The 23,818-nt window shown below is 41.7% G+C and overlaps 2 protein-coding genes across 3 annotated transcripts in view; one reads left to right on the forward strand and one right to left on the reverse strand.

The window, feature by feature from the left end:
* LOC116388228 (uncharacterized) overlaps positions 1-3,135 on the reverse strand; it is a 22,916-nt gene extending 19,781 nt beyond the window's left edge. The window contains exons 1-5 of the mRNA XM_031855913.1: positions 2,600-3,135; positions 1,424-1,501; positions 1,158-1,242; positions 660-695; positions 87-226 (exon numbers count right to left, since the gene is read on the reverse strand). Of these exons, the coding sequence (XP_031711773.1) occupies positions 87-226; positions 660-695; positions 1,158-1,242; positions 1,424-1,501; positions 2,600-2,789 (529 nt within the window). The 5' untranslated portion in view covers positions 2,790-3,135. The remainder of the gene's footprint in view (positions 1-86; positions 227-659; positions 696-1,157; positions 1,243-1,423; positions 1,502-2,599) is intronic.
* A 2,383-nt stretch (positions 3,136-5,518) lies between these two features.
* The window catches only part of LOC116388070 (5-hydroxytryptamine receptor 4), a 35,088-nt gene continuing 16,788 nt past the window's right edge, over positions 5,519-23,818 (forward strand). For both annotated transcript variants that reach the window (XR_004213050.1, XM_031855676.1), the window contains exons 1-6: positions 5,519-5,647; positions 18,235-18,316; positions 18,618-18,788; positions 19,572-19,772; positions 19,892-20,045; positions 21,233-21,897. Coding sequence is in view for 1 of the 2 variants with exons in the window: in XM_031855676.1 (XP_031711536.1) it covers positions 18,294-18,316; positions 18,618-18,788; positions 19,572-19,772; positions 19,892-20,045; positions 21,233-21,897 (1,214 nt within the window). In the remaining variant the exon portion in view is untranslated. The remainder of the gene's footprint in view (positions 5,648-18,234; positions 18,317-18,617; positions 18,789-19,571; positions 19,773-19,891; positions 20,046-21,232; positions 21,898-23,818) is intronic.

Here is a 23,818-nt window from a genome sequence, read left to right on the forward strand (position 1 = left end):
TTAAGGGGGTCAGGGGCAAGAAGGACTGTTGGTTTTTGTGCATTTGTGTGCGTGTGTGTGTAACCAGCATATGTGTGTGCCCCTACCATGCCAGTGCTGGGTGCAGAGCTGCATGATTTCCTGGAAAAGTTCAGGTTGCTCTTCTGCTCGTACGTTCATAAAAAGGCCCAACACCAACTCTGTCCCCAAACGCTTAAAGTCAGAATACACACACTGTGGCTGGCCACTACACACACAAACACACACACACACACACACACAGATCACATATCAAATAAATAAAATAAATACATATCTACCACACATCATGAAGCTGTATGTGCGTTAATGAGAACAGGGGACGTTGAAACATCAGCAAACACAAACAAAAATAAGTTTACAACTATGCAGAGCGCTGTTGTGTGGCTGCTATGTATATTTTTTCCCCGTTGTGTACACAGAGGGCGTCCTATCCACCTCTCTAGCCCTGTTTTTCATGTCGCTGGTGTTATAGCTGATCTAGAAGTCTTTTATATTTTAGTTTCGTTTTTTTTAAATGAATACTTTAATTGATTAAAACGAACGAGCGCACACTCGCAACTGCTCGCGTGATCCTCTTGGCAGAGATAATAATAAATGTACACATGCTTTGAGTGCTGGAGGTTCGTGTGACGTGTTACCTGAGAGAGAGGTCCTTCAGACAGCGCTCACATACACTGTTGAGTGAAAGAAACACAGACAGACACACGCACTTCTCAGACAAGATGAAGTCACTAAATATGTCCTGGCAGTGCATTTTGAGACATTCTGTTCATTGTGACAACAACATAAGGCTACATTCACTTGTTATTCCAGCATTTGAAATATTATATTACACACTGTATCATTATTTTTGGGGATTTTTCGCTCCATAGAACAGAGAGGCGGTCAGTTCTTGCTCAAGAAGCCTTTGACTTGGATGACACATTGTTGCAGCAATACGGACTTTTCAGGCCGTGTCACGAATGTCGTTCACTATTTTTATCCATTGCACAAGAGGCTAGACTAAAAAATAATGTCTAATTACACAACTAGAGTAAACATGTCAGCTCAACTCAAGTCTGAAGAACCCTGTGGCTCTCCAGGTCAAAAAATACAAAGCAACACAAATATTATACGAATTACATTCCTTTCCCTACCTGGTGATGTAATCATTAGATTCATTCAAGCAACTTCCTGTGAACAGGCTGGTGAGAGACAGACGGAGAAGACACGCCTCCTCACCTAAAACACACAAATACAAGTTACTCATGTTTGATGCTCGGTGAATTTGAGCATCATCAGTGCCTGCGCCTTGGAAGGAATTATTTTGTTGCTTTAGAGTGTTCTTTTCTTGTCTTAGTAACACCTTGTGTATAACGTACATATCTGCTACATTCAAAGCTCTGCATGTGCATGTGTTTACCGTTAGTGGTGACCATGGTGTCTCCATACATGTTGGTCATCAAGTCAGTTGGATCCTTCAGAAACACGTTGGACTTCTCTGAAACACACAACATAAACTTTATTACAAACACATATATACGTACCACACAAAACAAACCGACACACTATGGAGGGAGATAGATGGAAGTGTAACAGTATCCAGTTTTAACGTAATAAAACACCAGGATTCAATTATGCATGAAAATCCTCTTATCAAATGCACGGGGGGACGGGACGGGACGGGGGGACGGGACGGGACGGGGGGGACTAACATGTCAACACCTCATCACAGTGTGCTACTATATTTGTCATTTTCACTCATACGTTCTAATCCTAACATGAGGTGTTCTTGTTCATTGTTATTAGAAAATTAAATGCAACATTTGTATTTTATATTGCTCAGAATATAGCACTATATATGGCACAGGTATTAAAAACAAATGTTTTGGTTTATCAGTATATAGTACTGGCATCAATATCTAAAAATGTCAAATAAACGTCCTTCTTTAAAAGCTGTGTGAAATTAAAAACTTCATAATAGTCCTATGACTTAGAATACGATGCGTTGTATTTTAAGGTGAGTTTATAGTAACTTTGTTGAACTATATTTGATATACTTCAATCTCATTTGAATAATTCTCCTGTAGCTTCTTTTAATATGTATAACTTATGTTGACATTACAATTAGGAGAGTAATTAACTTATGTTGACATTACAATTAGGAGAGTAATTAACTTATGTTGACATTACAATTAGGAGAGTAATTATTACATCATAACGTTATTATAGTTCACATTGAAGGGTAGCAGACTACACCCTCTCTCCCACTTCTCATGTAACATCACGAGTGTCTCCCATGATCACACTAATGCCTGGGGTGAATTTTACTCCAAATAAGGGGAAGTTTCCTTTTGCATTTTTTTTGCATACCAGCAAAGTGTCGCATCTAACACAAATGTCCAATGATTCCCTAAGCAGACTATAAAATATATCAGTCAACATTGAAATAATACTGGTGTTTATATTAGTCATTGGGGATAAAACATGCAGCTTTACGGGCGCTCACCTGTTGCGTCCACACACGCACGCACACACGCGCGCACACACACATAGATATACGTGTGTATAAACACACGGCCGTGCACAGACAACATACCGCACAGCAGCTCTCTCATCCCCTGCACGGAGCAGACGAAGGCGGTCGGTCTATTCAGCACGCGGCACTGAAACACTCTGCTCCGGTGTTTCTCGATCCTCTTCTGGCAGAAACTCACCGGATCCCGGTAGAACTCCAGCGACTTGTCCCCGATCACCGACACACCGGCATTTCCTGGTAGTTTAGCCATTCAGGTCCAACGTTGGAGACGCACTTTTCGCTTGAAGAAGAATGAATTGGTTCACCGGGTGGATTCAGCGTTAGCGACCCTTTTGACTCTGAGCTTTAGGAATCGGTACAGCTCGAGCGTAAATGCCGCTGTCATCGCCTGCTAATCATGTTTTTAATCCGCGTGGCTCTACCTGTGGGTCAAATTACTGCTGTCTCATTGTCGTCACGGTTCTCTCTGAGGTAATCGGACGTGTCTGCAGCTCAAGGTGACGCGTTCACGGGATGTCCGTAATTTGGGGCTTCACGTGCCTTACTCTTTGTTCCTTGTCATTGCTACTTCTGCTGCCAGGCTGCTCTGCTACAACAGCTATGTGGTGCCACCACTATAACGTGATCGTCTGTATATTGGGCGAGGTGGTGTTTTGGCTAATATTAAAGAGCCAGGACTGGTCATTCAAGTTTTTTTTTAATTTTCTTTTTTCTGAGTTGTTTCCTCAACCTATGAAGGCTCAATGCACCAATCATCACTCAGAGACTTTGTTGTTATGAACATGTGCTTTTGCAGGTGTACGTGTTTAGCTGCTTAATCATCATTTATTCCCAAAACGATGGAGACCCACACTGTTTAATATTAAATACATACCACATTCTGGAATAAATGAGCACATGAATCAATACAGACAAAATATGAATACGTAAGAAGTATTTACATTTTAAATAATTCATATTATACTGCTGTTAATGCAACTTCTGCTGCTACTACCTCTAATAGTGCTAAGGCAAGGCAAGGCAAGTTTATTTGTACAGCACATTTCAACAAGGTAATTCAAAGTGCTTCACATAAAACCATTAAAAGTATCAAAACATAAGGCAAAAGAAAGGAGATTTAAAAGCAATTAAGAACATTCATTAAAACACTAAAAAGCAGTGTAAGAAATAAAATACAGTAGTAAAAATGCAGAAATGCAGGGAATTGATTAATATCCTTGAATATGGTTCAGGGGCCTAAACAGATGACAGAGCAATGCAAACAAATACAAAATGAATAAAAAAATAACTTTTGTGTCCTTTGACTGAGTTCCATTTAATAAACTTGTCCATCTCCTGTGGTGAACTGATTCTTGTCTCTCAGTAACAGAGGGAAAGTCTCTGTATTAGGATAGTACATTGCACCCCTGTGATAAACCTGCTGAAGACCAGTGCAAGATCCTGCTCCTCGACGTGCTTGTTGCACCAATGCACTTGGGACACTTTTGAATTCCACAGAGCCCACCTCTATCAAACAATAGCTCAATTGGCATTGGACGGGGAAGGCCCAGGACACAGTGCCTCAGGCTCTCCAATCCAGGGAGGAAATGCAACGATGGTGCAGAGGCAGAGGTGTAGGTTGGACTGGTCCTCCCAGAGGCGCGGTGGACTGAGATTCGGTTATAGCAGGGTTGGGAACGTAACAGGTATGTGGGAGGGAGAGTGGCAGTTGCTGGGGTGGAAATAACCTGTGTGAAAAAGGAAAACATGTCGTGTCTGTCGCTGACAAGCCTGCATGATTTGTAACAGTGTGTCAACATGGCATGGTAATTATGTTATTATTAAATGTAAATAAGCAGCATTTAGTGCAACAATCAACAAGAGTCGAACAAGATGCCTTAATACAACACGCAGGACTATCATTACATGACTATTATGTCAGTCAAACAAATATAGAGATCTCGGCATAACACAGATATTATTTCATAGATGAGATTGATCAACTAACATTTTCTTTGCCCCCCCCCTGCTTTGCAGTTTCAGGCAGTGCTCGAAAAGAGCCAGTACACAAGTATAAGCTCTTCTACATTTTACTCTCTAGTGAACTGTGACTTTTTCATGCACACCGGCCCTTTTTCACAAGCTACCGGTACGCGCTGAGAGCAGCTACTGACGCTCTTTGTCGCTCACCTGGCTATACGCACACATTTATGCTGCTTTTACACCAACGACGTAATATGTGAACATGTGGATTGCAATTAAAGCATGTCATCGGCCATTTTAACGGGGTATGAGGCCTGCTGCCTTTGCTAAAGCTCGTGCGTGGCGTGACATTTTTTCAAGGTGTTTTCTTCACCCACTCTCGTTAGCAAGGCAGTACCGGAGCAGAAAGCAAAACACCAGGCCGCAGGCTTTGAAGCCAATTTCCATAGGGGCCAAACCGTGGAATTACAACTTCTGCGTTCGATGCCATTGGCCCCCAAAATACTTTCCCCTCATAAACTTACATTGGGATTGAGAAATTAGTAACTCAGCTGATTTTTTCAATTTTTTTTCTTTTCGGTAAATTAGCTTCCCAGTGCCAACACTTAAAAAGCCCTTATTTAAATAACATGTCGTCCAAAGTGCAATGGCCCCTTCGACCCTGTTCTTCCTGCGCCCTTGTTAAATTGATGTGGTGGACATATATAAGCCATCAGCATGAACATCAACATCAGCAATATATCCTATCTTGTAGTCACTGTAGAAATTCAGATTTTCTGATACCGGCCGACACCCCAACATGTGCACATGGTGAGTAGGTCTACTACTGGCACTTATTTATTTTCTTGGAAGCACCAGTTTCAGGGTGTCAAACTGTAACTGCGAAACTGCCACACGGTGGCAGCATCGATCACCTCTCTCTCAGTCTCTCTATCTCTCTCTCTCACTCCCCCTCTCCCTCTCAATGGCACGAGGCGGACTGTCGTCGAGTGTCACTCATTTGCTGCTCGTGCAGATCGGACTCCCAGGGTACGCAGCAGGTTTTTTTTTTCTCTTTCTATTCCTCTTTTCAGCCGTGATATGAGAGCCACCAGCACTCACTGCGGCACCTGGATGGGAGGAAGAGAGGCGAGGAGCCCGGCACAGGTGAGCAGGTTACATCGATTATTTTTAAAGTTTTGACAGACAGAAGACAGAAAGATAGAAACAATGTTTATGAGACAAATATCAATTATTAGGATGTTACAGTTATGCTTTGCTGTGTCGAGTTTAACTTTAAACATACGGGTGCTTTCAAGATAATGATAATTAATTAAGTAATTTAAATTCTAAACAGAACATTTGAACTAAGAATCTTTTCTCTGATTACTAACTTGAAAGAGACAGTTCACTGTGTATTGTTGCCAGCCGAGAGTTACACACTTTCCTGTTGGTCACATCTATTTACTGACACTGATGTGGCATGCAGGTGTTAGAGGTGGTTTAATCTGCTTTCCATCCTCCTCCTTGCTGATGCAGCGAATGCAATACACACTTCAATTTGGCTGTTTATAATTTTGTAATTATCATTCACTGTATTTGACTCATTCATTCGCCCAATTATTTTTCACAGTTTAATGAATTATCATTTATAGCAGCCCACTTGAACATAAAAAAGAACAACGAGGCCTGCCTTTGAGCTACATTTGATTGTCATTTAAAATATGGGTTTCCCCACTAAGAAGAATTCAGTTTTATATTAAAATGTTAAATTAGCTTCTGTCCCTGATTTCACCACTTAAAGTACTATTTCCCTCAAACCACACAACAAATCTAAATAGCAGCCAAGACCTTTACAGACAGAAATATAGTGAGCAGGTATTTTCAAGAACTTGGATACAAGTAGGCCTATAGATACATGAAGGTTAGCTTTAGAGGAAAACAAGTTGATTGATGTATTGGTCTACAGGCAGAGAATTTGCATAAAGACAGATAACATTTGTATTTAATATTTAGTCTACATTCTAAGAAACTTGGGCCCAGAATAAGTGCTTAAACTGGAGCTGAACTTTAGGTCTTATCGCTTATTTTATGAGAGGTGTGTCCATCTGAGTGTATGGATGGGTAAACATATAGTAGATATAGAGAGGAGGAGAGTTCAGGGTCAACGCAATACAAGTCAATTTAATTTAAATCTAATATCACAAATCTGTACAGGACTCTACACCCTCTGTCCCTAGACCCTCGTTTTCCTCGTTTCCTCCCCAAAAAAAACCTTTATTGGGGGAAAATGGATGATACTGGATGTCGTGTGTACGGATTAACCAACTTAATAAAATGACAGTACTATAGACCATCCAAATGGCAAATAGGACGTGGACATATATTGAAAAATTGGATCCAGGAGGATGTTAAGCAGCTTCCAGGTGTCGCCAAAGAGATACTATAACCTGAGCCACAGCCAGGAGAGAGAGAAGGTCCCAGGACGGCCAATTGGCCTGCCGAGAGAAGCCGGGGGAAGAGAGAGAGAGAGAGAGAGAGAGAGAGGGAGAGAGAGAGGGAGAGAGAGAGAGAGATGTGCTCGTGGGACACGAACAGCTAAGGGTTATTGAGATGCAGTGGCTTTCAGAAGTTTACATTGCTCTCGTCGGCAGAACAAACGGACTATATTCACTAGGTGTAAATGATACACTGAGGTTGAGAAAATAATGAAATAATAAGCAATTCGATGAAATTGAAGGCAAAAAGATGTCTGCCTGATGTCCTGATTGGAATATATGGTTAAGGAGATCGGGCGGGTAGGAAGGGGGCGTGCCCATTTACAGTTTTGCACTGTAGGTCATCAAGAGCACCATAAAGTCTGATCTGACATGGGAGCCAATAAAGGGAAGCTAAAACTGTTGTAATATAGTTTCAGTGAAGATTCTACCTGCAGTTTTCTGAACCATTTGAAGACTTTTAGTAGACTACTAGCATGTGGTACAGGCCTGACAACCAAATGCTACAACAATCCAAACTGGATAATACATGCATGAATTAGGGTCAGCGTGAATAAAAAAAAGTCCAGGTGCATCTACCTAGTCGTTGCTGGGTCTGTTGACCCGCTGAGAACTCCACAAAAAGATTATTAAGAGTTTGTTTCACGTCAACATCTCACAAAAATGTTTGCCGGAGGTGTGGACACTTGAAAAGGTCTGCTGTTGTTCAATTATCCCGAACACAGGGAGCTGATTGCTGACATTTCAGTGCTGACGTGCTGCAATTTCTCCCTCCTTGTTACTTTATTGCAGTGTGGTTTGTCTATTATGAACATGAGCCACACACACACACTCACTTATTGCTGTGCACACAGGTGCTCAAGCACACACAAATACACACGGCAATCCATCGATGCAGATGCACCTCAGCAGGGATATGTGGCTGCTGCTGCTGCTGTATATTTGGCTGCTTTTCAATTGATTCATCTTTTAATTGACTGTAAACATTGTAAGAGCACTGAACAACAGTAAGATAACTGCCCTGATACACTGCAGATTGTACTGTTTGCACTATGTGAGCATGTGCGTGTTTGTGCACGAGAGAGAGAGAGAGAGAGAGAGCGAGAGAGAGAAAGAGATAAAGAGAGGGATAAAAAAGAAACAGTGAGAAGTTGTGAAAAGAGCATAATGTTCTCAGTAGAAGTGCATTGACAGTCACATAGTGTCGTATTCTAGCAAGTAAAGGTGTAGACATCAGGTGGCAAGCGCAGGAAACATCAAATGACGTGTTTTAAAGCTTTTTTTAAACTCCTAATCTTGACCATGGGTAACCTACGCTAAACCGGCCTAACGCTCATTTACTGAAAACAAAGAGTTGAGTTTGTCAGTCTCCCACTTAATCCTGTTGTAGTGAGCAGAGATAGCTTCATGAGATTCCATCCAACATGTTGTGCTACTGGAGGATGAGGCAAGTTTGGATAAAACCAGCATTGGCAAATGTGGATAGTGGATTAAGGGTCTCATTCACTGATCCCTCTTGAAATACTTGCTGTTTCAGTGATGTAGTCAAACATAATCAGAAAGAAATGGCAGCTTACCATGATGACCCACAGCCCACTCCTTCTGTTCTAATTGTTTGCCTGCAGCTTTTTTGCTGAAGCACAGAGTATTACGGATATTAAGAAGAGATCATATTTAGTTGGACTGGCGTGTGTCTAAGCTATCACATGAGATGTAGTGTTTTCAAACAAGGCTGATGCAGTGGTGTCTTCCAACAGCAGGTCCCTAGGCTGTTGTTCAAATCCCCTCTCTGGCGCTCGTCGCTTTCCCTTCACATGTCTCCTATTCTCAGTAAATCAAACCAGCATTAGCTTGCCAACATCTTTTTTGGCTCGTCCAGAGGTACTAAACATATCCCACAGAGTCCGCACTGTGTAATCCTTAAAACACACACCATTGGTCCTATTTTGCTTTGATATAAGAACCAACAGATCCTCATCGCTCAGCTTCCCATAAATCGTTTCCCAGGGATAAATAGTCCCAAGTGTGTGACCCCTGCAGCATCTGGGAAAGAGACAAAATAAATAAAAGGCAATTTGTGAAAACAAGTGTGGTGGAACAAGCAGTCACAGTGATTCACCGTTATTAGGCCATTCATTGCATAATACGCTGAATCTGGATAAAATGCAAATCTGATTTTGATTATTTCAGGAGAAAACAAGCACCCCTGCCTCACACAGAAATTGAAAGGCTAAGAAAGACACAATTCCAGCACTGGCTGGCAACCATTAGCAGACCGAAAGCCCTGGCCACTTCCCAGGTATGAGCATCTGTAAGTGAATAAGGGAGGTCAAATACACTGGTGTTGAGAGACGGGGAATGTACTGAAGTAACCTGCCCCGGGCAAATAAAGGTAAAACCGTTTATTACTGACAGAAAAAGTCATTTTGTGGATCAGCCCTGGTCTTTGCGTTTACCAGAAACAGTTAACTTCTTGTCCCTTTACTGTCCTGTCCTTATTAGCCCTCCCTGTAGACATTTAGGAGAGAACCACCGCCTTCGGGCTAATTTTAGGCATGTCTGCACCAACCGCAACTCATTAGCCTGATTCCCAAGGCAAGTCAGGCCTTATTCATTATCAAGCTCACCTCAACCCCGAAAAAACATATCCGTCTACACTTTCTGCCTCTCGCTTATCAGCGATACGTTATCGCATGGGCAGTAGTCATTGAGATAAGCTCTTTGTTTATTTCAATTGTTGAAGTAGTATGAGTATACTTTTTCTGAAGGGTATATTATCTACTTTCTCTGGTTTGTTGATACCATGCTGTTTAATGGCTTTCTTCTTTTGACTTGTATATGACAAATAGCTACTTTGACATTACTTGAAAAAAAAGGTGATGAAAGGTAGCGCTGACAGTATTAGTTTATTTAATTGAGTTGTAGAATGCATGCATCGTACCAGCTTAGTGAACGGGTTTCCCAGTGGACTAATACAATAGAGCTTTTCAAATTCTCAGGGTGAGCAACTGCTTCATGGTCAATAGGCGTCAGACCTTCTGCAGACCTTCTGCAGCTGAAACTGTGCTTCCATGTAAACTTCCTTGTGTGCTGATGCTCAGCTGTCATTCTCCAGTCGTCCGACGCTCCTCTGACATTGTCTGACTTCCTTTTTTTTTGTTGGATGAGGTGATGATGAGGTTTGTTGCACGTCCATGTCTTCAGTGGTGCTTGACAAACCTTATAGATAAACCTTTGCAGTAAAATGTTATCAATAGTAAAATGTCTGTGTTTCAAGAATTGTATGTGTTGATGGGAGTTTTATCTTTAATAATTGGACCTGTATATGTTGGAAAGATGGTCATGAAAAGCTTCAAGTTTAATACAAAGAGGGACTGTCAACATTTTGACCAGCTGTTGTTTTTATTATTCATATTGTTTGACTTTGTCGTAAAATCTATCTGACAACGCTTTTGGCTGTTCATTTTTTTTTTTTTTTTTATTGGTTGGCATATATTTGCTTCCTTGAACGTATTTTAAGCATTATTTCCCAGCAGCGCTTATGCAGAAAGAGATATTGATTTGGACAGTGGTGCAATGAGAAAGTGGAAAACCGATCAGTCCTAACTAAATCCACGGGGGAAGGCACACAGTGGGCGACGGCCCCGGGTAATACAAGGCTCTATTTCCACAGCCTTCCTTTTTGAGCACATGTAACTTTGTGTGTGTGTGTGTGTGCTTCCGTGCACATGTTTAGTGTGTTATTCACTTTAATCCGCAGTCATTCCCCGTTTACCACCTTCGTCCAGTGAGCTGGCACCCTTATTGTGACGAGCCCAGCGCACTCAATTACCCGCTCACAACCCATTACCCTCACCCACACAGCTTTATTCAGAGGACACGCTCCATCCACTCAGAGCTGCATCTCGCTCCAGCCGTGCGTGCAGGAGGCCAGTGTGTGATTTGGCGCGTCCCAGTGAGCGCATTGGAAAAACCAGCGCCTCTTCAGAATGGGAATAAATTAAGTTTTCTTTTGAATATTCCGTAATTGCAGATGACATTATTGCTTTGAGGTCGGGTTTGAGGTTTTGTTCAATGTTTTTGAAGCAGCAGATTCATTGTGCTGCACAACGGGTGCACAGACAATTTCTGGCTGCGAAATGTTGACTCGTTGCTTTTTGTTGTTTGTTTGGATTCACTTTAGTTGTTACCTTGGCAACAACTACTCTTCCTGGGGTCCATATTAAGCAAATAAAGTAACCGTGTTCACACACAGAAATAGACTGTATTGTATGTATTTCCAAAGTTCTGAATGCTATTGTGCTAAACACTGTTAACAATTGTGTAATCAATTAAGGGAGGCTTATTATCAGTATTTTTGACATTCATGACCGAGCTTTAAGAATTTATAATGGCAAACACTCTTTGGAACTGTCTTCTTAATGGTGTTATATAACTTGAAAAAACTGAATCTGTTCTTCAGCCGCATGCACTGGATGTTTCAAAGATTCGGTCATCTTTATTTTAGCCGCCAAATATGGTTTAAACTGTATAACAAATGTCTCCAGATGCTGCCTGGTCATTACACAGACTGGTAGTTAATACAAACCCACCAGATGAACCGTCCTGTCTGCACATCACATGCCACATCCACGTAGTTTATGCGGACTCTAAAAAGACACAAAGCCAGCCAGTACAGCCAAAGTCTGGATGTATTTCATCCTCTACATGTGACCCTGGTTTGGGATTGTAATGAGTTAATTCTCAGCAGACATTGTTCAACAGGATCTGTCATTACAGCAACTATTCCAGGCTGATGGCCGAGAAGGTCGTGAGGTCACTGTGCGCTGCTGTGACTGCAGAAAGCTTCTAAGAGGAAAACATATCTGCTGTATAAATGTGCTTTAGGTTTAAGTATCATATGGGATAATAGAAATAATAGTAATACTACTACCGATAACTGGACTGTGCATGAGCCTTGCCTAGCCTCTCTTGGTTACAGTGGAGAGTTTAGTGTTACATGGACTACTGAGGAGCCCTTTCGCTCCTAACCAGAGACATTGTTTGTGTGTTGGTGTGCTGGCTGCTGGTGATGGGGAGTTATTTGATGATTTTGAATTGTGTCCCAAACCACTTGATTCTTCAGCAAACTTTTACACGTTTGTCGTTTCTCCAGTTCTTCTGTTTCCTGCTGCTGCTTTCAGTTAACATAGTATTATAGAGTAAAAAGTAAAAACTCCTTGGCTTAGTGTGTGTGTGTGTGTGTGTGTGAGAGAGAGAGAGAGAGAGAGAGAGAGAGAGAGAGCGAGAGAGAGAGACCGGATGGTGCTTTTTGCTTTTGGCTGATGGTTGCTGAGTTGAACTGACAGGGGTTCTGCTTTCTGCTTTCTGTTTTGCAGTTACGCAGTCATAAAAAATATGTTCAGTTCACAATGTTCAGTTTTTAACGGTGGCTCGGACCGGTAACGTCGTGGTCGATACACAGTCGTGATGCAGAGAAGACGTACTGCTTGAGTATACTTCAGTGTGAACAGTGTGCTGGCAACGGCTTTCTCAATCTTTTGTTTGCGTGCTATTTTGAAGACAACTGGAGAGACCACTTAGACCAGAATGCAATGCAACTCTACAGAACTGGAGTGTTTTGGCTACACAGGCACAAGTTGGATCAATTCACTTACGGCTTATGGTCTTTTCATGCGATTTCTGGTGATGTTTTAGATCATACTCATCTAACCCTAACTATGAATGATTATCAACACTGATCACCATCTAGACACTACAGCACAGCCTCGGGTGAGAGCATCTGCCCCGGCAATAATTTGTTTAAGAGGCTGGCTCTTCCTTACTCAAACAATTAAAATTACAGTAGCAGAGTCTGCTGAGCATGATACCTCTCAGTCTCCTTGGCAACTGGACCAGAGACTCCTCCTCCACGTACAAACAAAAATATGTGCATATAAACACACACACACACACACACGGTTCAGCCCTCTCACAATCTGAGGTGTGAGATTATGTGAGAAGTACTTCCCACCTGACAGAAAACAAGCGACTCTAGGAGATTTAATTATTTAATATGCTGAGTTCACTGAAAAACAGTGAAAAACACACGACTGTTTCATCAAAGTGATGTGATTTGCAACTTCTTGTCTTTTTTATGCATGACAAATGATCTCAGCAAACACTTGTGGGCACGTTGTCGAGCAGTCAGCATATTGCACGTTATTCTTGTTGAGATTTCTGCACACCTGCTGGAAAATCATTGTAGTGTAGTGTGGAATTGTGCTTGTGTGTTTGTGTGTGTGTGTGTGTGTGTGTGTGTGTGGCATACAGTGCATAATAACCATTTCTTTGTAGATCACATTTCCCAGTGATTTCTAAATTCAGTGGCAGAAATTGATTAGAAGCAGAATTATAGCAGTAGTGTTCTCCCACAGATGGAGATTAAAAACCTGATGTAGAAGTGAAAATAGCTAAAAAACGACATCTTTCCAGGGATGTCTTTGACACGAACATAAACTTGGTCTTCAGTCAAGTAGAGTCGGGTTTTCAGACATGCATCAGGTAGGCAGTTTGTGCAGCCCAGAAGATCAGGAAGTTTCTCAGATGGCAAGTGAGCATCTTCTAATTACAGCTCACATCAGATGAGTCAGTCAGTCCTCCTACGTCGTCTGTCTGCCTGTTTGTTTGTATCTATCTGTCTGTCTGTCTGTCTGTCTGTCTATCTACAGACATATACTGTACATGTTTCAATGTCTTGGACTTGAGCTGATCTCCTTTAGTATTTGTACTTGTTACTCTTGACTTGATGTTGTTCATGTTGCTGATTTGTGTGTTTTTTCCACCTAATTACTCTACCTATGACAATTTGAATATGTCAGCCTGTCTTGTTTTTAGCCACACAAGTGGTGTAGCTCTACGGAGGTCAATGTCGGTCGGTCAGTCGGTTGGTCCACCACTTTGGTCCACAGCAGGTCAAAGCTTTCATTCATACAGTAAAATATGTCAACACTAATTCATGGGACCCAGACTTTGTGGATTTGCTAAGATTTATGGTTTTAGGTACTGTAATATGTCCCAACTATTATTGTATGGCTTCCCATGAAATTGTTCCCTACGGGATGAATTGTAATAAGTTTGGTGATCATTTTGACTTGTCGTTTAGTGCCATCATCTAGTCAGAATTAAAAACAAATTCCTTTGGTTTATGACCAAAAACAGCCTCAGATGTGTGCTGTGTTTCGTCCTAACTGGATAAATGAGTATGCTAACATTAAAAACCAAGCTGATAACCATATAGTAAACATTATACCTGCTGAACATTAGCGTGTTATCATTGTCATTGACATTAGCATTTAGCTCTAAGCGCCTCCGCGCCTGAGTAGTCTCACAGAGCTGCTAGAATGTCTCAAGACTCTTAGTCTTATTTCTATTTACATTTGCAATTATGCCAGCTTCACTGAGTTGATGCACAATTTAGCTTTAGTATATATTTGTAGAGTTTTGGCCAAAATCAATAATGATGATGTTTTTGTTCTCAGAACTTAAAAGAAGCTTTTTGAATAGCAATAACTGTGAATAGTCAAAAAGCAACCTAGTCTCTCCCTGCTCTCCAGAGTTCATTCCGTTCTGTGCAGCGGTGTCAGCCCGATGTGAAATGGACACGGTGAGCTGTGAAAACACGCCTCCCTGGAGACACATCACACAAGAGGAGCGCAGCAATCTGTCAGAGGCACGGCTCTTCACCTTTCCTACTCACTTCTTTTTTTCTTCCTATTGTTGATATTGAGATCGAGGTAATATTTTCTCATTCCCTAGATTCTCATTCCCTAGTGACTGAGTGAGCAACGGGTACGAGGGTGGGTAGTGTTAGTTCTCTGGTCCAGGGATGATTTCTGTGTGTGAGAGGATAATGATCATTACAGTTTCCTCTACGGACCATTTGAAATGCAAACAGCAATCCGTCATGTTTTTGGTGTTCTATTAAAAACTGGGTGTTATAATGACAATGCAAAGCTGAACAACATCCAATCTGTGCACCATTGTTGAGCCAAATTATTCCTGCAGCAACTTGACATTTAATTATATTTGCTGTGTGTATAATCAGCGTTTTTTTGTCCTAATGATGCGGGTACAGGTGCCAGGTGCCCGAGGGGTCAAGGGGCCCCTAAAGGCCGCAGTCTGCTTCAAATTAGTGCTTGTTAGATCTTATAGAAAACATGTATTGGCCTGATCTCTTTATTTTATTTTATTTTTACATTTTTGCCTTTATTTGACAGACGACAGTGTAGAAATGGAGGTGGAGAGATGGGTGCGACATGCATCTTAGGAACCAATGCTCGAATCAAATCCGGGACATGGAGGTTATAGCATGCACTGTCAACACTCGGCTACCAAGGTGCTTCATTTGTTCATCGTTCAGAATTCATTGCGTCTCTCTCCTCGCTATAATGCAGGCTCCTGTAAGGTCTTTTAGAGCAGGTATGAACACTTGCACCTGCCTTTAGACGTGACCAAGAACGTTTAAAGAGTACTGAACCCTTTAGTCCGAGCTTATGTATCAAGTGACTGTTATTAAGATTGTGTATGATTGTCGTTCCCAACCTTTCTTGTCTGAAGTACCCCTGCTGCCCCGTTGGATGAACTCAAGTATGTCTTCAACACCATCCGTCCTGTTCCAAATGTGTTTTATTGAATGGATTTCCATGAAGCGGATATTATTTAGCGCTATTAATGCAATAAAACGGCATAGCATTACAAAATGTTTCCAGGTTTATAACTGACTTAGGTTGGTGTAGCGTGACCTGTGCAAGCCGTCTGATGTAGGTGGTAGTTAACTGGTTATTACAACAGTAAATATACTAAATGATGACCAAATTGTAATCAACTTTTTTTTTCTCCCCCTTAACAATTTTTTTTTTGTTGAGTTTTTTTTCAAAGCATAATTAAATTTAAATAACTTCACAATTGTTCCACTTAACCCCTGTGAACTGCCGAGGTACAGCCTTAAGTACATGCTCTCCTGGTTGGGAATTAAGAAAATCATAAGACATCTGTGTGGGTACTTGACCACCAAAGATGGCGGTCTGTCCATGGTCCGCATGTGTTCAGAAAAAAAGAACTTAGTGTCTTTCTGGCCCATGTAAGTACAAATGGTATGTCTGCTCTTTAGCCAAGTACAATGAGGCTTTGGTGTTATCCTCTTGTGTTATCTCTCTGCTCTCCTCAAGACAGTGGAGCCGTTCATAGAAAAACACCTTTGTTTTGGTTTCAATTTCAGCTCAATTTCACAATCCAATGAATGTTATGTATTATGTGAAGACGGGACAAGTCAGAACTGTAAAAGCCGTTGATTAGGTCAGGCCTTTTTTTTTGTCTCTGGGGATCAGCGAGCAAATCGAGACCAATCTGGCTGACCCATACTGTAACTGTTTACTCTGAGACAAGTCAAGTGGTTATATGCCAAGATTGAGCGATGCTTATATAAGAACACAAACAGAATAAAAAAAAATTGTCAAGATAAAATGAAGTGACGCATCAAAGCCTTACAGTCAACATTGCATCAACACCAGGTCAAACAATTGAGAATTACTGGACTAGTCGTGACAAACTCGATTCGGTGAAGTGCCTGCAGGAAGTAGGAGTTGTTGACAGGATCGCCGGCTGTCACAGTCTGTCAGATGATATTGACTGTGTAGATAAGACAAGAGAAGCCATCATAAAATGGCAGAGAAAGCAGATGTTGTAATAGGTGCTTAAAGCTGATAAGGCATCTACAACTGCACTGATGAAAGGTTCTCTGCTGTTCATCAAGAACAGATACTTACGGTAAAATGACTCAGACTATGACTCAGACATTTTTAACCTTTATTTGTCATTTCTGTCACGTTGGCTGATTTTAATAGAATCCTCTCAGTCAACTATATTGTAAACATAGAGAGAAACTGCATGTACTTGCGTCTGTCCTTAGTGAAATATATTTTTCTTTATATTCTATGATACATCTATTTTTAGCCGTGCTAGCAGCAACTAAGTGTATCGGACGGGCCACCACTTCGGTGAACATTTGGTGATTATTGCAACAACTATGAGATGGATTGCGATGAAACTTGATACAGAAATTCAATCTTCCCACTGGATAAACTCAAATAACTTTGGTAATCCTCTGACTTTTCTTCTAGCGCCACCATAAAGGTCAAAATTTGTATTTGTCAAATACTTTATTTTATGACAAAATACCGTCAAACACACTGACAATCGTAATAGTTAATAAATCAATAAATTAAGTGAGAAGTAGGGTCATTTTCTCATAAACAATCGGACTTCTTTTTGCAACCAGAGGAGTCGCCCCCTGCTGGTCGTTAGAAAGAATGCAAGTTTAAGTCACTTCCTCATTAGCTTTACTTTCAAGGACCCTGGCTGGCACTGCATCATAGATGTGTGCTGTGAATAGAGACACAAACAGCAGTCAGTCCACGCAGAGTCGACAATGAGATCAAAATTGCTTGACAAAGACATCAATTATAATAATAATATTCACGTAAATCATTTTAGCTACATTGAGAGAAAGCAAAAATGTCAGAAACATATGGCTCTGTTCTTTTTGGGTTGATTTCTGGAGTGTCCACTGATATCCTTGGACTTACTCAGAGAGCTGTAATTATCCAAGCCAAAACATAAGAAGCTGTCTACTGATCTGGATCAGAAGTTATTGATTTGACAGAAAAAAAGAGAGGCAGACAGGGTCCTGGTCGATAATGACCCAGAGTCAACGCTTTAACGTCTCTCATTGTAAAGAGAATCTCATCTCAATACCTCAGGCTGTTGTTCGTAAAATCAATATGTTGCCTGCAGACTGTCCCTCAATAGGGAGAACCAAGATCTGCCGAATTCCCGCTAGTCCCAGAGGCGCTGTTCTGGAGCTAATATCTGACCTTTGACCTCCCTTGACAGGGGAGTAAGAAAGGAGAATTTCCCCTGTGGTACTAACTAAAGCATGGTATGTATTATTGTTGCATTACAAAGACAAACTAACATGCTGATGGAATCTGGCAGAGACAGCTGCGGTCTGTTGCAGCCTATTTGTCTTCTAAATATTACATGCTCTCAAGCTGTAATCCAGTTTCTTATTTGAGGTTCAAATATAATCATTTTCATCAACAAGGTCAAACAAAAATAAATCCAGCCCGTCTGTACACGCAAGCTGGCTACTAGAGACTCACCGCAAGTGTGTGTGTGTGTGTGTGTGTGTGTGTGTGTGTGTGTGTGTGTCAACAGGGCCAAGGCATGGGGTGATGAGGACTACCCTCTGCTGACCTCAATGCAGATGACCAGTGATGGCCACAACATCACCTCTACAGTAAGTCATGAATTCAAACTCTGTTACACAAAGAAAAAAAAAATATATATATACTATAATTAACCAGTTTACAAATTACATAAAAATAAACCTGTTTAATTTCATTATTATTGCTTTGTATTTAATCTCAGTCTAAACATAAAATTAATTTTGCAACATCCCTGGCATTTTGTTCTCCCCCTCTCTCTATCTTGTTTCCTCTCTTTCTATCTACAGTACTATCAATACTATCAATATAATCTACCCTAAATAATCTGATATATGAGGAGTTTTTTATTTAAATTTTTTTTTATTTTCGCAGTTTGTTGGATGACATAATAAACAGAGGACAAGAACAACAGCAAGAGCAGCAGGAATTCCTGAGCTTGCTGGAGACGATTGTTCTGACCATCTTTCTCTCCATTATTATCATCATGACAGTGTTTGGCAACCTGCTGGTCATGGTGGCACTCTGCAAGGATAGATATCTAAGGTGAGCCTGTTGTCAATCTTTAAATACTGGAAGCAGTAACAGTGCAAACTGGCTTAAAGCACCGGTGAAATGAGAAGGGTCTACTTGCAGGCAGCAGAATCCATGCAAAACACACACTTCAAGGTTTTCCCTTTTACCTCAACAAGAAATAAAGGCAGCTACATGTTCACTGCCACGAAATTCACCTAAAATGTTGTGTATACTTTGGAAAACGTTTGATGTTAAAGTCAGATGTGACTTTAATGAGACAAGCAACACAAACACAGAGACGAAGTCAGGGCATTTGTTTCGTACTATTTGTACTGAAAACACACTGTATCGTGTAATGCATTCTGGGGAAACGGTTTTGTAAATTGACACGTGCCTTGGACTGAACCCGTCAAATGTCAAAGTGCTCGCATTACAGAGATCCTTTCCTGAAAAAAGTTTCTGACTGGACCGGTAGATTGGTAGCCTAAAATCGAAGTCAAACAAACCCATACTAATGTTTTTGATCTATACATGAAAAGTTTTGAAAAGGCATTTCATTTAAAAAGAAATCCTCAATCCTACAAACCCACATCGGGCAGGCTTCATTTAAAACATGGAAAACAGGACACTTGCCAGTCGCTTCATATTTCTGAAAAGTCACACTGACAGCTGGCAAACTGAAAAGGAAGCACCTTTAAAGGTTAGAGCGTATTACAGTCATGTGAGACATGAAAGCACAGTACAACATATACAGAACACCATGAACTTCCACTGATTCTTTGATGCTGTCTTTTTTCCCTGCTTTCTTCTCAGAAAGAAGAAGACTAACTACTTCATTGTGTCGCTGGCGTTCGCCGACTTGCTGGTTGCGTTGCTGGTGATGCCCTTCGCTGCGATCGAGCTGACCACCGGAGAGTGGCGGTACGGAGAGATCTTCTGTCTGGTCCGAACGTCCCTGGACGTCCTGTTGACCACAGCGTCCATACTGCACCTCTGCTGCATAGCGCTGGACAGGTTTGTGTGTTTGAGCGAGAGACGAACGAGGGGGATTTGAACCTCATTCGTAGGCTGTCTAGTGTACATCACGTGTGTGTGTGTGCGTGTGTGTGTGTGTTGTGTGTGTCTTACTCCAGGTATTACGCTATCTGCTGCCAGCCGTTGGTCTACAGACACAAGATGACCCCGGTCAGAGTGGCGGTGATGCTCAGTGGCTGCTGGCTCATCCCCATTTTCATCTCCTTTCTACCCATCATGCAAAGCTGGAACGCCATCGGCATCGAGGACATTGTGAGTCCTCAGCCGCTGAGATTGAAAATCAAAAAGGGGGCTCAAAAGCAACTGCTGGTTACATTATTATTTTTTATTACAATTTTAATACAGCCCTGCATAAACAAAATATACTGTTTATTTTAACAAAGTATCACACTTAACAGTTCACATACCTCCCTCAAACGCCTAAAGAGAGAGATGTTCTTTCTGTGAGGGCAAATGCAGCATACCTTTCCAACCTAATATTCTTTATTTCTAATAACGTTTCCAATCCCTGGTACAATGACACGCTAATGCAGTGATCACAAAACAATTCCAGTCCCTGTGGAGGCTCTCTCGCTGCGAGCAAAGACAGCACTTCAACAAGCATTTCCTGCTGCTTTGGATATGTTTTGGCGTGAGGTTATTTCAGAGCTGCCTTGAAATGAGCTGCAGGACTCCCAGAGGCAGACGAGGATAGATGAATTTATTCAGCCAGAGTTAATGAAATACTCTGCTCTTTTCTTTGTCTTTCAGTCTGGCAGCATCCAAAGAACAATCTTTTGTTTTTTAAGAGCTGGCTGGATGGCTTGAAGTCATATGTCAAGGACAAAATTGCATAGGACTTGCTTTGACTTATGTCTGCACATTTAGGCCAGGTTTTAGTGTTTAGTTTGTTTTTATCTGTTGTGTGTACATTTTTCATCTTTGGCCGCTTGTCTTTCTCTCAAAAATTCAGGAAATTTCCATCGCACTCTTGTTCTGCCCAAAAAAGGAGTTGTTTGAAATTGTAACTTCTTCTCACTCTAGCTGTCACAAAGCCACAGGAACTGATTTAATAATTGTGACACAAGTTAAACGATACGGTAAAGTATGTCATCTTGGTGTGAACTCTCTCTGCTCCATTTCCACCAAAGACAGAATGAGACTCCGCACTCCTGGTGACATGGTGATATGAAACTAAGGAGTCTCGTCTCTATCTTAGCTTTGCAACCAGAATTAATCAATATGTGTATTCTGTGAAAGATACCTTTTAACAGTTCCTAGGTTAGGATTTTAAGGCTTAGCTTAGTAGTTAGCCTCCTCAAAGTCCAAAAACACTTCTACCTTTAACACCTTATCAATTATCTTCTTTGTTTCATACATGCACAAATGAAAAAAATAAAGTTTTGTTCATTTTATAAATGATTTGTTATTTTTGTGTCCGTGTTTCATCTCCTCTCCAGATTGAGGAGAGGCACGCCTTGGCAGGAGGCTCCAACGACACCAGCTGTGTGTTTCTGGTCAACCGGCCGTATGCCCTGATCTGCTCCACAGTGGCCTTCTACGTCCCGTTGGCTCTCATGGTCCTGGCCTATCAGCGGATCTACGTCACCGCCATGACCCATGTGCGGCAGATCGAGACACTGCAGCGGGCCGGCTCTGCTCCCGTCACTGGAACGACTCCAGTTGTCACCGTGAGGTCCTCCACTTCCTCAGATCCGTCGGAGCACTACCGCCTTAGGACAACAATGGGCTCCTCCTCCTCAGACCACGGTCCCATAGCGAACAGCCGCATGCGCATTGAGACTAAGGCGGCAAAGACGCTGGCGGTTATAATGGGTTGTTTCTGTCTATGCTGGGCGCCATTCTTCATCACCAACGTGGTGGACCCATTCATCCATTACTCAGTGCCCTGGCAGCTGTGGACAGCCTGGCTGTGGCTCGGGTACATTAATTCAGGGTTGAACCCTTTCCTGTACGCCTTTCTGAACCGGGCGTTTCGGAGGGCGTTTCTGGTGATTCTCTGCTGTGGGGATGAGCGGTATGCACGGCAGGGGAGCTGTTCCTATGGACACACCCAAAGAGCATACTCGGCTGCGTCGGGCAACGGGACGTCTATGGCACTGAGGTAAACACATGGTGAATATTTCGGTTGTCTTGCTGTGCTCCGTGTTAAAAGTCCATCAAAGAAGAAATCAAGACCTCAGGCGGGAACCAGGTTCATTTGTCTTCTCTTGCATCGAGAGACGAATGTGCATTTACAGATGACATGATCAAATCTGCGAAGTCATGAAGTCTGCGAACTTCGCCCCTGCTTCTACAAAAAGTGCTGTTCACTCATTTATTCAAAGTCTATTCATATTGAATGCGTCGCGTGTCCAAATTGCACCAAATTCGAGGGAGCACTCCACGGGGTCCACAGAAAAACTGTCACCAACTGTGAAGTAGATCGGATGAGCGGTTCTCGAGATATTCGAAGAACACCCAGAAAGACAGACAGACAGACAGACAGAGATTTCTTGCTCTACAGTTCGATTTGTTCAGTTGCAGACATTTCAAAAGTCAGGCCAGTCGGCCCAGGGCTGCTGTTGAACTGCAAACGTCCTACGGATGTAACATGGACATCACAGTACAAGATGACACACTGTATAAATTACTGATTGGTGGCATAGATTAGGTTAGATTCAATGTCTGCCATTTTGAAGACATTTCGATTTTAAAAACATGATTTGATTTAGTTTCAGTCTACATCCTATGGATCATAGGTTGGTTCAATCATTGGCGGTGCATTAAAACCAGCAGTGAGACACCATGTCATGGCTTGGATGCAAGGCATCGTCTTATTTGAATGAAGTCATCATTTCTTATTTAGGCCATGTGTCATACTTTAATGTGTAAATAATAGATCTGAACAGGCTGTGCCTTTTCTAGAAATACATGTTCATGGCCAAAACAGCTGTGTTCCTCTGCAGAGGGAACATTTTACCAGAAAAAAAAGAAAAGGAAAACTGTCCAGGAATCAGACTTGTGTTAAATTAATTTAATAGTTGAGTCATTCAATTTTGGAGCATAGTGTGTACTCATATTATAGAAATAAGATCTGCTCACGAGCTGTGTCATATATGCTTTTCTTTCTATCGTGTCCCATCAGGAAATGTATACAGCACACATGCTGTATTTTGTATACATAGATGTATATAGTCCTTTACTTATTTTAACTTATAGGCATGTACAGCAATAAGGAACTGGAACAGTAGAAGCTGGGGAGGTGGATGGAGTAATAAGCCAGCACAGACAGTAACAGCAGCATCAGCAGCAGCTTGTGAAGTTATAAACCAGCAGCAGTAGCAATTTTACAATCAGACGACATGCTGGGGTCATGCTAAAATCCTTTTGTACAAAAAATGCACTCCGACATGGAAAAGTGCAATGGAATGGTCATGCAAGTCGGAATTTCATGTCGGAAACTCGGGCAAGATCCATCCAGCCTCTGTAAATGGAAGTGGTTAATTCCAAGTCAGCAACTTCCGATCTAAATGCGTCCCAGTGCATCTGTTCGGGAAAACATGGATGCCTGCAGTGAAGTGATGTCTGTATGGCAAGTATCTCAGCTTCACAAGCATCACTCTGCTGCAGGCAAATTTTGCAGCCATGTTTTCCCGAACAGATGGCGTAAGATGCATTTAGATCAGAAGTCGGAAAGACTGACTTGGAATTATCGACTTCTAATTTGCGAGGGATTGCAGCATCAGTCTGCAGAACCCTGAACAGAACACTATCGCTTGTTTATTCAAAGTCTTTTTTAAATATTTAACGTGTCACGTGTGCAAATTGCACCAAATTGGACAAAGCACTGACTTTAAACTGTATTGCCTTTGTATTTATTGCTTTAATAAAGTCCTCAGTGTGTAAAACTGACACCTAAATAATATGCTTGCCGTCCTGAAAGTAAACCCCATGTTGCTTTAAATAAAGTGAGCCATCTGAAGTCGTTTGTCACATCGCTGTAGAGTTTTCTTGAGCTTAGAATCATCTGAGGTGTTGAACTT

This window comes from Anarrhichthys ocellatus, unplaced genomic scaffold (genome assembly GCF_004355925.1).
Source record: "Anarrhichthys ocellatus isolate YVR2014 unplaced genomic scaffold, GSC_Weel_1.0 scaffold16, whole genome shotgun sequence".
NCBI classification, from domain to species: domain Eukaryota; kingdom Metazoa; phylum Chordata; class Actinopteri; order Perciformes; family Anarhichadidae; genus Anarrhichthys; species Anarrhichthys ocellatus.